Consider the following 17,216-nt stretch of genomic DNA (forward strand, 5'->3'; position numbering starts at 1 on the left):
GCTGCTGTTGAGAAACGATGAAGCAGAGCAAACACCAAATGAGCTGTGGGAAGACATGAAAAAACAGTTGAAAACACAGCAAAGAATCACATCCCAAAGAAAAGGAAGCGAACAAATCAGACTTTCGACATGGCTGATGACAGGAAGAGGGCAAAAGCAAAACGCAATAGAGGAAAATGGACGAGACTCAATAAGGCGGTTACAAGTAGTGTGAAGGAGGACAAAAGGAAATACATCGAGGGGAAGTCAGAAGACCTAGAGTGTTACAAGAACAACTCCAAGGCAGCATTTGCAATTGTGAAAGAAATCACAAAGAAAAGAGTCCCAAGACTGCATGTAATAAATGATGAAAATGGCAAAAACACTGACGGATAATGAAGACATCAAGGAAAGATGGGTGCAGTATGGTACCAAGCTGTTTGCTGCACAGGAACACATTGACACTCAGTGTGAGGAAAGTGATGAAATGGAGCCCCCTCGATTAAGATCAGAAGTGGAGCTTGCAATGAAACAACTGAAGGATGTCAAGTCCCCTGGCTTTGACAACTTTACGTCCGAGATGTGGAAGGCTACAGGTGAAGAAGGTACTGACCTGATGTGGCGTCTCTGTTGCAATAGTAGGGAGTGGCCTAAGGACTGGTGTAGAGCTGTTTTTATACCATTGCCAGAGAAGGAGATCTGACAGAATGTGCAAATCACCGAACGATCAGCTGGATTTGTCATGCAAGCAAAATACTTCTGAAGGTGATTAGCAGAAAAATGAAAATCAAACTGCAAGCCGAGATCTCAGATGAGCAATCAGGGTTCCGTGAAGGTAGAGAGACAAGAGAACAGATTGTCAACATTCGAAACATATTAGAGAAGTGCAGAGAACACAAACATCCCCTCTATTTGTGCTTTATAGATTATAGCAAACCATTTGACTGTGTGGAATACAATGGCAAAGACGGGGTTCCCAAATCACATCATCGAACTGATCAAAAACCTCTATCATGACCAAGAAGCAACAGTGAGAACCAGTAACGGCAATACTAAGGGGTTTGGATTGGGCAGGGGAGTACGCCAAGGCGACTGTCTCCTAATCTTTTTGGTGTCTGGACAAGGAACGAAAGGTGCAACACAAATGGCAGATGAAAGAGTTGCATGGCGTGCTCTCGTGAAGGCCACAGCAGCGCTTTACAGCGCCACCTGAAGTTGATGATGATGATGATGATGAAATTTATTTTGTTATTTTGTATAAAATGTTATAAATTATGTACAATTTTCTATATGAGAGAATTAATTAAAATCCTATGAAAACAAAAACAAAAGTCGTCTGCGCTACTCTCGCTGCACTCTACACTACTTCAGTGACAGTTAACATTATTATTATTATTACTTTTTATAAAGGTTGGTTTGAAAAATATAAAACAAATATATCATGCATTATTTCAAGCCACGTGTTAAAATTATGGATTCCTCGGCGACAGATATGGCACCTCGACCCATAATTTCAACTAGAGCCTCTCAGTGCATGGTATATTTGTTTACTATTTTTTTCCTGGGCAGAACTGCGCATGCTCTCTTTGATATTTACTTCCAAGTCACTACTGCGCATGCTCACTGTTATGACAAAAATTTGTGTCAAATTCGAACGCACAGACGAACAGCTGAGCGAGTCCTTACGGCGCCGGGCTTACAGGGATTACAGCTGATTTTCTTTAATTCGATCCATAACAAATAAGGTATTTTCATCATTTGCAAGGCAAGATATCATACAATAAGTTGGTACCATTTCACAATTCAGAGGATATGCTCTCAAAATGAAGATTTTTAATTATTTCCAAACCCTTGTTGGCAAGTCAATAGTTTTTTTTCGGAACGGAGTGCAAATGACTACAAAATTTGGCGCTAGTTCAGGAGTCTATCCAAACTTGGACCCGTAGCGCCCGTATCCCATCGGACGGTATGCAATTGAATTGTGCTGCAGTTCGCCATGAATCCCATGAGAAAGTGCATATTATAAGTCTTCGTTTTTAAGGAAAAATGCTTCGAAAAAGATAAGAAAATTGATACAAAAACAGGTAACAAACATATGACTTTTAAATCATGACCTTTTTTTTGACATTTGATGAATATTTACTTCATTTTGGGTATGTTTTAGTAGGGTATCTCCACGCCGGAGTTACGGCTCAAATTTTGGATAGACTTCTGAAATAGCGCCCAAAATTTGCCTATCTTTTGTCAATATTTTCATAATTTCATACCCAATACCGTCACTGGGTAATTTTAGATTTTTCTTTCTATTGGAGATATCTGATTTTCGAAATCTTACCGATTTTTAGAGATGGCGAAGTTAAGTCACGCACATGATGATGTGACCACATAGTTTAACTATGGTCACACCAGATCATACGGACTGCTCTTAACGTTGCCGCCTGCAGTATCGGCGCAAGTCGCCGGTACTTTAGCCCCGCGCTATATAGCGCTCGATCCAGATCAGCTGGTAGCTCATCGGTTCGGATCGTTAAAAAGGGATATAAAACAAATATATTAAGCATTTAATTCGTAATAATAGTGGAAAAGTTATATCTTCTGAGGGACTGGCAAAAGTTACTATCTTTTCCTCGGGGCTTTGCATGCCCCTCGGAAAATATAGTACTATGCCAGTCCCTCCTCAGATAAATAATTTCCATTATTCTTTCTCACAGCTTGGTATATTTGTATATTATACGAGCAGCTAGGTTATAACTTTAAAAGATGACTTTGTATTACGTCTCCCCAACATATTTTAAATAAATACTTTTCTACCCGATTTGATAGATGTTCTGAACGTTTGGTTAACGGTCTAAGTGTTAGACTGTAATTGCTTCCAGGCATGGGATTATCTGTAAGTGCTTGTGTAAAGTATAATGTATTGCCGTTAGGTCTGTGTAGGCCTACATCTCAAGCAGGTATCCGAGTAAACGGAGCACTGAAAATAGAAATCCTTTTTAAAAGGATTTCTATTTTCTATTTTCTACTGATCAGAGTTAAATATAATATTTTATGGATCGCTTAAGGATCCGTTTTTGTTACGGAACAATGGATGTGAAATTAGTATCTGAGTAATTGATATTTTTTTCAACTGATGTTTCGTTACAGACCATATTATTATACAGCCATCACAAATGTTCCAAGTGATATTTTTGTTACTGGTGAGATTTCTTTCATTATTATTATTATTATTATCATTATCACTATAATATTTGTATTATTCATTAGGCAAAGACAAAACCGACAGAACAATAAACACAGAACAGCAAGTAAGGTTGGAAAATAGTCTCATGGATACCGGGAAAAGAAAAATATTACATAAATTGCTACAACCCGAAGGTCTTCTTTTCCAATCCATGTGTCTTTTCATGAATAAATAGCAAAGAATAGCACGGTACAACGAGTAATGAATTGCAAGTACAAGAGAAAAGAATCTACTTTAGTATTAGTTACTGTTTCAATGATTTTTCTTCTTTTGATATTAATTTTGCAATACCTTTGACTAGTTTAATAAGTAATCTAAAATTAATGTATTTGTATAAAATAATGTACATGTATTAGTAAATAATTAGAAAGAAGGAATACAAATAGTTGTTGGGTTTTTTAAACGCTAAAATCATCGTTCACTTTGCTCCCTCGCAATGTTGCGTCAGGTTTCATTCTTATTTTTGTGCCCAAATATATGAAACATGGAAGGCGTTTCGAAAGGGTTCAACATCTGAAGAAAGATCTGAAAGAAATCTTCATTGTCGGGAAATTTATATATTCGTTGAAAAAAATACCCCGCATATTTCGTCAAATTTTGCGCCCTATAATAAGGAATAAAGGAATACAAATGTCTTATCAATGTTAACAATTCGAAAATCTACCGTTCGATTGCTGCGGTTACTAGCAAATTTCCTTATGGGTAGAATGCATACACAAATTGCTCGTACTTTAACCTGAGTAAACAATCCCGAGATACGCTACTGGTAGTTGCAACATTTTACCTTGCCTTTAGGACTTCACCAGAAATATTCCATAATAAGGCAGTTATAGAAATGAAAAGGGTAACGTCATTTATGTCGTAAGTTCATATTACCGAACTTATCAAAGGGAACCATGCAACTAAGTTCGAAATAGGACAAAGTGTAATTTAAGGGGAAGTATTACTAAAATTTACGGCACTCATTTATAATTTTGTATTATCTAATGTTTTCTCCAATCTCGACGTTTCATTTAAACAAAGCGGGTGACTCAAAGAGACAACACCTTCTATCTGATGGCTCGACTTATCTACCGCGCTGTGAACCAGGAATGGACACGCCTTTGACAGAAGGATACTGGTGGAACAAGACTTGGTTCTCGTTAACTTGTGGTCCTCGTGTCCCTTTGAACAAGGCCAATGTACAACATTGTCTTCACGACACCAACATCTACCTCACCGGTGATTCGACCACAAGGCAATGGTTTGCCGCCATCACCGAGGCCCTAGGGTTAGGACAACCGGAGGATCATGAGCGGGTTTTCCTGCTGCAGAGACGTGAAAAGACAGCAAATCTTAACCTTACTTTTATCTTCCATCCTCTCACGGCCCATCCCCAGAATATCTTTGTCAATCTCTCGACGGTCAAGTTTGAAGCTGATGTTATTCTCGATTTGCCACGTCATACCTGTAGGAATGTTGTCGTGTTCAGTCCCTGGGCACATTTCTGTTTTTGGCAGTGGGAAGCGTACACAGACTGGTTGAAGGGCATCAGGGCAGCCATTTTGGTTGCCATGCAGAGATGTCCAGATCTCCTTTTTGTTTATAAAAGTCCACATCCCAGAGACGAGTGGTCGGCGTTCCATGCGCGAGACATCGTCTTCAATGAGATGAGAGCTCTTGTCAGGGATGTTTTTAAAGGTCTTGGTTTAATCTTCGTTGATATATGGGATATGAACCTAGGAAGTCCATGGCCTATTGCATTGCATATGCCCAAAGACGTCATCAATCAGGAAGTTTCTGTATTGTTGTCTTACTTGTGTCCATTGCTACAGAGCAGGGACAAGATAAAAACAACGGTATAGAGATAAACAGTTCTCATTTCCCGTCAGAGAGTGATGTAAATGATTATACATTTAGTCAAACAAATTTGAAAATCGTGCAAGCAGAGGCCTATGCTTCTATCATTAAGGCGCTTGATCAGTGCTTGCAATGTGCAAATCCCTTTTTCTTTTCCTCTGCCTTAGTCCCTCCTTTTCTCTGTCTTTTGTTTTTGTCATGATGCTATATATATATATATATATATATATACATATATATATATATATATATATCGAAACCAGTTCCATGTGATGGGTGTATGCCCCGTTGACACTTGCCCGCATTTTGGTTTGCGCATAGTTTGCGCACAGACACATACTCTTGCGTGCCAATGCGGGAAGTATTCGTGGTAGCGTGCGGGAAGATGCGGGCGGATGCGGGCCGTGCGTGAAATGCGTGATAGAATTTTCAAAATGTTCAAATTTTTGGCACGACAATTTTGTTTGGCAACGTTCGTGGACACTTCGTGAACTATGCGCACCCTATGCGCTACCTAGTCGTATGGCCTAGTGGCAAGCAAGTTCACGACTAATTTGCGCACAATTTGCGCATTGGCTGCGCATACTTCCCGCGCAGTTTTCACACGCCATGCGCAGAGTCTACAAATGCGAGTCCTGGTGGTTACGCATTGCGTGAACTATTCGTACATTAGACGTGACCCTGCGTGCCACTAATTGGCACGCATTGGCACGCCACAGAGCGGGGCAGTGCGGGACCAAAATGCGGGCAAGTGTCAACGAGGCATAAATATATACAAATGCAAACATATAGAGGGGTTCGATAATCGCCTTAAGTGCCAAACGTGCCTTAAAGCCCCACTGTACTAATCTTAGCTGCTTGCTCCCTCTATACAGTGCGCCCCCCCCCAAAAAAAAAAACGAAACCGAGAATTTGGGAGGTCAACTGATAATAATTAATAATGTTTTTTCCAACTCGAGAGGTGTTGCTGTTCTATTCAAACTAGGTCTAAGTGCGATAGCTCAGTCGGTAGAGCAGTGGTCTTGTAATCCGGTGACCCGGGTTCGAAACCAAGGCGATGCGCTAGCGCCCTTTGGTTAATGCATTAATCCTCATTACCAGGTCCCTCGGAGAGGACCTAAAGCCGTCGGCCGTCTGGTTGCTTACTTACCAGCAATTTATGCTTTCTTAGCAGTCAGTTAGAACAACCACCACCATTCATCAACAAAGGAAAAAAATCTCATATGTTCTCTGATAATGATGGTAGATATATTATTTTAATTGTATGCATTGGTGATTTACATTCAAATTTCAAATAGTTATGCACCTAACCAGGATAGCCCTAAGTTCTTTTCGGACCTTTTTTTTAATTTGAAGATCATGATTGCATGAACTTAATTATGGGTACTGATTTGAATATAGTAGTTGGTCCGTTGGACTATAAGGGCTTCTGTTCACTCCAGTCTAATGTTAAGGCAAGATAATTTGTCTGGCGATTATTTCATCCGAGAGAAAAGGCATACACAAGACATCAACATTACCTGTCGCCCTCTCTAGACTAGATTATTTGTACGTCTCAAATAATATTTTGTCAAATGTAGTTAGCTGTTCAATCTCGAATGGTTTAGCTTCTGACCACTCCATTGTATCATTGAATTTTCCATTATGTACCCTCGAAAGAGGTAGAGGTTACTGGAAATCAAACTGTAGTCTGTTACAGAGAGATGCCGGATTCATCAAATATATTAAAACTAAAATTTAAGATTATATATCAATATAACTGAAATGATAGCATTTTGGTTTAATTAAATCGTGTAAACGTGTTCTACAATATTAAAGAGCATTTGATTATTTTGGATTGTATACGTCAATGTTAAGATAATTTGCTAAATACAATAGATCCCCCCCCCCCTCCACAAATTTAATTTTTGTTACAGGAAGTGATAGTGGGATGGAAAGGTACACTAAATTGTATGTATATAAGTTTACTAATACTAATTTTTACCACCCTTGTATATAGGTTTAAAAATATGATTGAATTATTTGTTGTTGTTTTTTGCCTATATACAACTTGGCAATGCAATATTTTTTAAATATTTATTTTATCGTATTAAAGAATGTTTTAATACATAGAAAACCCGTATTTCATGTAGGGTAGGTGTAGGGAATTGGAGACCCTTAAGCACATTTGCATAATTTACATAAACATAAAAACTGTTATACACATACAGAAAGCTTTGTATTCTCTTCAGTAACTTCTTCTCTATATTTGGTAACAAAATTGTGGTCATGATGTAACTGATTAATAAGATAACATTGATTAATGACGTCATCACCAAAGGTCTCTCATTACCTACATGTGTAGGTAATAAGGGACAGTAACAAATCAAGACATTTTAAGTACAATTTGAATGAAAATGGGATTGTTATACTTAGTTCAAACACTTTTTAAACGAGATGAAACGATTTTAAAACAATGAGGCCTACTTGGGATATTCCCAAAACCTGTTTTGTATACAAACAAAGGTTTACAGTCTATATGAACCAGCTCGCTGATCTCACATATTTATTCATATTGTCCAGAAACCTCGTGAGTCTTTTCATTCTATAGTACATCCCAAGTTGGCCACCTAATATTCAAATGTGCAACTTCATTTTTATCTTCATATATCAAATTGAAATCCAACTACATTGTACCACATACATTTGTGAATCTTGATGTACACCCCCTCTTTCTTTTTTTCTTCTTCTCTATCTCTCTCTCTCTCTCTTTCCCCTTTTACCAATATTTTTTCCCCCGGACCAGAATGAGAAAAGGCTCTATCCCCCCAGTAACAGACGTTGTTAAGCCACTTTGGTCGGTCCTAGAAATCTTCAAAACTTAAAAAAAATCAGTTATTTTCTCGGAATTTGAAAGAATGTTTGGTTGTCCCAAGGACTATCAAAATTCAATATGTATAAATGTCTTCCTATTGTGTACCAGACTCTACATATATTGCTGCAAATTTATGAAAGACATTCCAAATTTTCGTGGTCTTATATCTTTGATAAAAAATGAAGTCTAAATCTTAAATATGTAATTGCAGCTAAGCATGACAATATATATATATATATATTTAAGTTGTAATGGACTTCATGATGTTTTTGTCATTTCACATTCCTGTACATGATTGTAAATAGCCAGTTGGCTTTTACATTGTTTTTACCTTGCCTGTTATATCTATATATTTCGAAATTTCGTACTTATTTTCCGTTCATTATACTTGATTTGAAATCTTTAATTTAAAAAAAAAAATTCTTGAGTGAAATCTACTCTTATACGCCTGTATATACAAATTTAAAACAGAACGAATTTAAACTGTTTTTTATGTAAAATGTGGAATAAATAAACTTCAATTTCAACTTCATGTTATCCTTGTGTACCCAATTAAAAAAAAGAAACACACAAAGAGAATGGGTGGTAAGGATGATCAGTCTATGGAGAGTCGGAAAGGGCGGTTGTCATGGATAAGATACAGGACAGAGGAGTGACTCATTTTAGGGGAAAGTAAGGCGTCCATTAGAAAGGTTGGGAGAGATGGAAGATTTAAGGTAACTGATGGGAGAGGAAGGTGATTATAGATGGAAGGGGTGTGGTAAAACCTTGATAGAGTACAGAAGATAAGATTGAGGATGGCAGAGATGTGGGTGGTGAGATGGAGAGGGCGAAGGGGTTGGGGTGAGATACTGAAGAAAGGACATGGGAGAGAGATAGGGGCGGAGTGGGGGACACGAGACAGAAAGAAGAGAAAGAGAAACAACGATATTGAGGCAGACGTGCGGCAGGCTATGAAAGAAGAGTTTGTAATTTACATAATAAGTGAGTTGATTGATTAATTAAATAAACTGCTATCTCACTTGGTACATTAGGAGTAACTCCAAACCCCAAGTCAGATGACTGTAGATCACTAGATTAGATTCCCTGCCACGGTCTTAACGTTCCTTGGCAATGAGGCAATAATCTACCCAGGTGTACATTATTTTTGGCCAAAAATTGACGATTTTTTTAATTAAAAAGTTACCCTTGGACCCCTCTAGGTTGACAAACATGGGTCAAACATCAACCTAACGACATGTGGGGGATCCATCGTGAGCAAAGAAACACAAATATTAAAAAAAAAAAAATTAAATTAAATTTTTATTTATTTATTAAATCGCAAAAAGCGATAAACCAACCCTTTGCGATTTTTTTCTTCAAATTTTCAAACAGCTGGGGACACTCATAGTGAGCAAATGGACCAAATATATATATTTTTTTCGCGTACAAAAATGATATCTCACATTTTCCCCAACTTGCCTCTTTAGAACAAACTTTATTGCTTGTCCTAAACATGAACTGTATGCAATTCGCAATCTGTCTATTGAAATACAATAAATCGTAAGAGCTGAATGGAATAATTTGTAACGAGGCAATTAACAAAGATTTGTGCATTAAGTTTCCCAAATTTATCAAAACTTACCCAAAGACGCTTAAGTTTAGGTGATTAACAGGGGTCACAATCAATTACCCGTAACAGGTGAATTACCTATTTGGTCTATTGCTTTAGCTTCTCCCCTAAGGCAAAAAAGCGGAAATTATTCTGGGACCACTCAAAATTGCCAATCAACGATAACAACAAAACAGACCTTTATAGGTACCGTTTTTATTATTTTTTTTATTTTTTATTTATTTGATTTCCAGGTACATGTATAAACAAATGTATAAATAGAAATGACAACACAAAGCACATAACATGAAAGAGTTACAAGACAGTGACAATGCCACCAGCGAACGCCTGAGGATTGCCTTAAAGAATTTCCATTCTGTCATGAGGTTCTCCACGTCCACTGATGTTACATCTGAATATATTTAAAAAGTAACGGTAAAATAACATAACATAATTCAATTTAATGTAATTCATTTAATGTTATACCTTTCCTTCCCCCCTCCCCCCCCCCCCCAAGCCACTGAACGAACGAATTCTTTGACGACGTAATTTTCCAATTTCCCCTGAGCTTCCGTGGGCTCTGCCCCCTGGATTTCACCTAGGGCCCAAAGTCAGGCACCTGGATGCTCATCTGACGTTAATTTAAAGCCTAAAACCCCTGAGCTTCTGGGGGCTCCGCCCCCTGGACCCCACACCTATTAGTGAACTACCAGTGCCACTAATAAGTTATCAAAATATGCTCATCTGACCGTAATCAAATGCCTAAACCCCTTGATTTCCGGTGGCTCTGCCCCCTGGACCCCACCTACTGCCCTAAGGCGAATGGCTGGATGCTAATCTGACGGTAGTGTAATGCTTAAAACCCCTGAGCTTCTTGGGTCTCGGCCCCTAGACCTCACGCCAATAAGTGTCCTACCAGTTCCACAAATAAGGTATCAAAATATGTTCATCTGACCGTAATTAAATGCCCCAAACCCCCCGCCTTGCGGGCCTCTGCCCCCTGAACCCAACCATTGCCCTAATGCGGGCTTCTGAAGTTTCAGGGGCTCCGCCCCCTCAACCCCACCAGGAACCCTGAGGCGAGCCCCTGCATGCTTGTCTGACAGTTATAAACTGCCTAAAGCCCCTGAGCTTCTGGGGGCTCCGTCCCCTAGACCCCACGCCAATTAGTGACTTGCCAGTGTCACAAATAAGGTATAATTATGCTCATCTGACGTAATTAAATGCCTAAAGCCCTGAACTTCCGGGGCTCTGCCCCCCCCCCCCCCCTTGAACTCAACCATTGCCCTAAGGCGGGCCCCTGGGTTCTCATCTGACCGTAATCTATTGTCTAACACCCCTGAGCCTCCATGGGCTCCACCAATTGGACCCCACGCCAATTTGCGACCTGCCATTGTCACAAATAAGGTATAGAAAATATGCTCATCTGACCGTAATTTATTGCCCCGAACCCCCGAGCTTCCGGGGGCTCCGCCCCCTGTATCCAAGGCCATTTCGTGACCTGCCAGTATCACAAATAAGGTATAAATTATGCTCATCTGACGATTATTTAATGTATAAAACCCATGAGCTTCTGGGAGCTCCGCCCCCTGGACCAAACAACAATTTGTGTCCTGCCAGTGTGACAAATAAGGTATCAAAATATGCTCATCTGAATGTAATTTATTGCCCAAAATCCCTGAGCTTCCGGGGGCGCCGCCCCTGGACCCCAGGCCAATTCGTGACCTGCCAGTGTCACAAATAAGGTATAAAAATATGCTCAACAGACGATAATTTAATGTATAAAACCCCTGAGCTTCTGGGGGCTTCGCCCCCTGGACCCAACAACGATTTGTGTCCTCCCAGTGTCACAAATAAGGTATCAAAAATGCTCATCTGACCGTAATTTATTGCCCAAAACCTCTGAGCTTCCGGGGGCTTCGCCCCCTGGAACCCCAGGTCAATTCGTGACCTGCCAGTGTCACAAATAAGGTATAAAAATATGCTCATCTGACGAGCATTTAATGTATAAAACCCCTGAGCTTCTGGGGGCTCCGCCCCTACACCTAACACCAATTTGTGTCCTGCCATTGTCACAAATAAGGTATCAAAATTTGCCCATCTGACGGTAATTTAATGTACACTGTCGCTTATATAGTTGGAATATTTTTGTTTTACCCCAATTTATGGAATTATTTTTAAAATAATTAAAAAATAATAGATGTAGATAATAGTATACATTCTCAGATTTTATTGAATAATAATTTGACAATGTGTGTTTTGCGTGACTGCTAAAGCACGTGTATGCTACTATGCTTATCAACTAGGGGACATACGCCCTTAAGTCATAAATGACAGTAATGAGGATTAATGCCCCACAAAAGGGCATTAATATAGCACATCGACACGGTTTTGATCCTGGGGCCTCACAGTTATGAGGCCATTGCTTTGTCACTGAACCATGACTGTATGCAGCGGGGGCTAGGGTAGGGTGCAGTTTCCATAAATAAAAAACAAACAAACAGAAAATGCAATAAATTATTAATAATTTATTGTATTTTACCCCGGTCCCCAACATTAAAAAAATCCTCTGGACGGCCATGCATTATGGCTGAAGGCATGGGCACATAGAGGATTTATTTATGTTGGGAACCGGGCTAAAATGCAATAAATTATTGAAAATTTATTGCATTTTCTGTTGTTTTTTTAATTTATGGAAACTGCCCCAACCCTAGCTCCCGCTGCGTACAGTCATTTTTTTTTTTTCTCTTTAACCTCAATCAGAGGAACTTTATTATTCAAATTGACATTCCTTTTTGTTTCTTTTCCTTCAAATAAACAAATTCAACTCATATACAATCATAAACAAATAAAATATTGCAACGTCCCATTAGTTTGTTCATGAGTACATCTGTTTTCGTTGTCTACAGCATCTCAATTAATTTCTGTACCATATTGTTATTTTCTCTTTTAATACTTTTACAGTTCAAATAAAATGTCAACTCATATTTAAGACTACGATATAGAGTTCTCGCATGTGTTCTATTAAATGATTGTAAATTCTTTATGTGGTTTCTATATATTACATACTCAGCAAAATTTATTATTAAATTTACTAAATGACAAATTGAGTTTTCAACTTCATAACCAAGTATTAAAATCTGTTCAGTCATCTGAATATTTAGACCACATAAATTGAAGATTACACCTGAAACAATTCTCCAAAACAATCTTACGTTTTCACACTCCAACATCATATGCTTAGTGGTTTCTAGCGTATTACATATCTCACATGTATTATAATCTAAGATCTTCCATTTGCATAAATTGTATCGTGATGGTAAAATCATATGCAAAAGTTTAAAGTTAAATTCTCTGATTTTATTATTCCGTACAACATGAAATTTAAACTGTAGAACAGATGACCAATTAAAATCCGCATGTAAGTGTAGTCGTTGTTGCCATGCGTTTAAAATATATGGTTTTTTCTTATTTTTTTGCACAATCAGTGAATATATTATTTTCGTATTAAGTTTTGACAAATCTATCATATCCCCTGTCGAAATCTCAATGGTCTGTAAATCAATTACTTCATCACGTTCTACATCTTGTGATTTACGCAACCATACCAAGGGGAAAGCCTTTTTCAACATAGCAAACTTAAAAGCAAATAACATTTTGGGTAACCCATATCTTTGGGCAGTTTCGTCAGAGTTTTTCCATCGACCGTCATTAAGAACATGGTGTACTCTTTTTATTCCTCCTCTCTCCCACACCTTAAAATGAAGCATTCGGTTCCTTATTTTAATATTACTATTATTCCATAGTATCGTTCTCATTATGTTATTCGTCCCCTCAATATTTACATATTTTAGTTCAGACCATGTACAAAGCAAATCAAAGTAAAAATATGGCAAATTTGCTGTTTTACATAATTTTTCCATGTCTTTCTTGTGACAGTTAAATTCTAAACTTAAGGGTATTCCCCCAACCTTTTCAATCCAATAGGAAAACAATTTTTTCCATGAGGTATTTTGACAGTTCAAATATTTCATTATCCATGAAAGACGCAATGCACTAACTCTAGCTTCCAGATCAATCATTCCCAACCCCCCACTTGTAACATCATTAATACAAATATTTCTTCTTATTTTTTCTGTTTTTGAGCGCCACAAAAAGGAGTATAATAACTTATTAATTCTTTTGATGGCATCTTTGGGTGCTGGAACAGCAGTAGCCACATATACTATTTGTGATGCAGCTAGCATCTTTATAACTGTGATTTTCCCGTAGTACGTCAGATGACGCATTTTCCACAAATCTAAAATTCTTTTAATCTTGTCAATTTTTTCTTCCCAATTTAGTGTTTCTACTTCTTTTATATTCATCCCTACATAAATCCCAAGAAATTTAAATGGATCGTTTGAAAAAGCCAATCCTTCAATTTCATTTGCATCACATCTTTGTGAAAGCTGCATTATTTTCGATTTATCCCAATTCACCAAAATACCAGCATATCTGCCAAATTTTTTTATTTCGTCCATTGCATGTCTCACTGACGCAAGTGAACTGAGTGTCATTACCGTGTCGTCTGCATATTGTGCAATTTTAATTTCTGTTTCAAGTCCTTCATGATTTTTATCTAGAACTTGTATACCTTTAATATCTTTATTTTGATTCACCTTTAACGCTAAGATTTCTGCAGTAATAATAAATAACAATGCTGATAGTGGGCATCCTTGCCTTACACCTTTCTCAATTGTGAAATTTTCTGAGAGCCATCCATAATTCATAACACTACCACATGCATTGTGATATAGTGTGCGAATCCATTTTATATATGTATCTTTGAACCCAAACATTTCCAACGTTTTAAAAAGAAAAGAATGATTAACATTGTCAAAAGCTTGTTTGAAATCGATAAACATAATAATACCCGGAACATGTTCTGACTCACAATTATAGTCTATTATATCTTGTATAAGACGTACGTTTTCAGTAGCTGACCTTCCTTTCATAAAACCCGACTGATCGACCGATACTATAGTATTTATTACACGCTTCAGTCTATGTGACAAGGCACGAGCAGCGATTTTGTAATCGACATTGAGTAATGATATTGGCCGCCAGTTGCCGAGGCGCGTCTTAGGACCTTTTTTATACATAAGAGTAAGAACAGATTGTTTTTGTGACCATGACAACTCCCCATTACAAAATCCCGTATTCAGACTTTCCAACACCAGGTCTTTTATCTCTGACCAGAAACATTTATAGAATTCCACTGTTAGGCCATCACTGCCTGGCGATTTATTATTATTCATGCCTTTTAATGAGTTCCAACATTCTGCTTCAGTAAGTAAACCTTCGCAGCTGTCTGCTTCTTCTTCGCACAATGAATGAATATCTATGTTTGTAAACACGTCGTGAGAGCTATATTGATGATCATCGATTGAATACAAATTCGTATAATAACTATGTATGTGCTTTAAAATATTATCTTTCTGAATTTTCCCATTAACTTCTAAAGAGTCTATTTCTTTTTTCTGGCCCCTTCTCTTTTCGAGTTGCAAGAAATATCTATTTGATTTTTCACCCTTTTCTAACCATTTCTCCCTTGAACGTACAAAAGCACCTCTACATTGATATGTATACCATTTGTCAATATTATTTTTTAGTTTCTTCATTCTATCGTTATCCTCTACAGATAGGTTACATTCATTTTCACATAGATCTCTTAATTCTTTTTCTAAATTAACAATGTAACATTTTTTCTTTTTATTCACATCTATTGCATATTTCATACTAAATTCCTTTATCTTTATTTTACAAAGTTCCCATTTTTGTTGCAAATCTAAGTGTCTATATTCAAGTTTTAGTTTTCGAATAACATCTGTGACATTTGTTCTATATGTCTCGTCCTCAAGCAGAGAGCAGTTTAGTTTCCAAATACCTTTCCCACGCTTCTGTTCATGAACCTTAATCGTAAGTGAAACAGCATTGTGGTCACACTTTAATGCAGGTCTGATACAGTCATGGTTCAGTGACAAAGCAATGGCCTCGTAACTGTGGGGCCCCAGGATCAAAACCGTGTCGATGTGCTATAATATATTAGTGCCCTTTTGGGGGCATTAATCCTCATTACTTACATTTATGACTTAAGGGCGTAGGTCCCCTAGTTGATAAGCATAGTAGCATACACATGCTTTAGCAGTCACGCAAAACACACATTGTCAAATTATTATTCAATAAAATCTGAGAACGTATACTATTATTTACATCTATTATTTTTAAATTATTTTAAAAATAATTCCATTAATTGGGGTAAAACAAAGATATTCCAACTTTAAGAGCGACAGTGTATAAAACCCATGAGCTTCTGGGGGCTCCGCCCCCTGGACCCCACACCAATTTGTGTCCTGCCAGTTTCACAAATTAATAAGGTATTAAAATATGCTCATCTGACAGTAACTAAATGCCTATACCCCCTGAGCGTCTGGGGGCTCCACCCCTTGACGCCTTGCTATTAAAGACCTAGCTAACCTTCATTTAATATAAAAATAGATTTAACATTACATATTTGTTTGTAATAAAATCAACATGTTTAATATACATACGTCAATTAAGTCGACAATAAGCCTAAGCTCCTTTATTCTTCAGTCAGGTGGCGCTAGCTGCGCTGATGTAGCCATCACAAGCTTATGCCATCCTTCTCCGTCTGCTGTAGTCTAGTTCTGGACCCTTTTAATGATCTTTTTTATTCGCCGACTATAAGCGTTAAGCCGAGTGATGGCGCGATCCTTAATGACGGCGCGCGCGCCATCACTCTTAACGCTTGTAGTCGGCGACTTAAAAAAACAAACATTAACAGGGTCCAGAACTAGACTACGTCTGCTGTAGCTGTCGTTGCCTCTGACAGGTTTTTCCTTTTCCCCTTTGGATGTCTTTCCCGCCACCAGTAGGAAAATATCGTCACATGCCCTGGTCACACAGCGGAACTCGTGGGCCATGTACAAAACTTGGGGAGGGGGGGGGGGGGGCGTCGCTTGCTCGTTTATCATCCTTCCAGTTTCTAAGAAATTTGCTTAATTGTAGTAAAATTTCATTTTAGTATTAAAAGACAATTGAATATCAAAGTCATATATTTAGGCCCCTTGCTGCCCGAATGTAACATTCCCAGGCACTTCACTGTATGAGATTAATCGGGCCCCTTTACTGTCCGCTATTTCTACAACATTTAAGGGGGGCTGTTTTGGGATAAACTAGATTGAATCCCTTAACAATTTGTTCTGCTTGGCCCAATGCGGCCTCCGGAACCGGGTGGTCCCTGAATAAAGTTTATGCAAATGATAGACAGTTGTAATCTTGATGTTCCTGATGCTGTAAACCTCTGTTAAAGATACTATGTCCCTTTTGCATCCAACATCAAATTCTGTACAACTTTGCAGGAAATATGAGTATGTCATGTATGTCATATCTGTGAAATTTAAACACTAGCAGTGTCCTCATATTCAAATTATGCAAGGAAACCTGTTTACTTGCTAGATTTCACTAGACACTATTGAGTGAGTAACTGGAAGTGTTCATCTTTGGTAATAACATACATAAAATGAGCTGTAAAGGGTACATGAGCATTTGTCTACATCAATAACTCACTTCATGTAATGGCCAAAATTAAACTGATGGAATATTTGCGTTATTGCGTAGCATAAAACGTACGACCATTCGGTACAATG

The 17,216-nt window shown here is 38.0% G+C and overlaps 1 protein-coding gene across 1 annotated transcript; it reads left to right on the top strand.

The window, feature by feature from the left end:
* Window positions 1-4,311: 4,311 nt before the first annotated feature.
* LOC115920258 (NXPE family member 3-like) lies at window positions 4,312-5,064 on the top strand. Its single transcript, XM_030975670.1, has one exon. The coding sequence runs from the start codon at window positions 4,312-4,314 to the stop codon at window positions 5,062-5,064; it is 753 nt and encodes a 250-aa protein (XP_030831530.1).
* The last annotated feature ends 12,152 nt before the right edge of the window (window positions 5,065-17,216 follow it).

This window comes from Strongylocentrotus purpuratus, unplaced genomic scaffold, assembly GCF_000002235.5.
Source record: "Strongylocentrotus purpuratus isolate Spur 01 unplaced genomic scaffold, Spur_5.0 spur5_scaffold_8, whole genome shotgun sequence".
Lineage (NCBI taxonomy): Eukaryota > Metazoa > Echinodermata > Echinoidea > Camarodonta > Strongylocentrotidae > Strongylocentrotus > Strongylocentrotus purpuratus.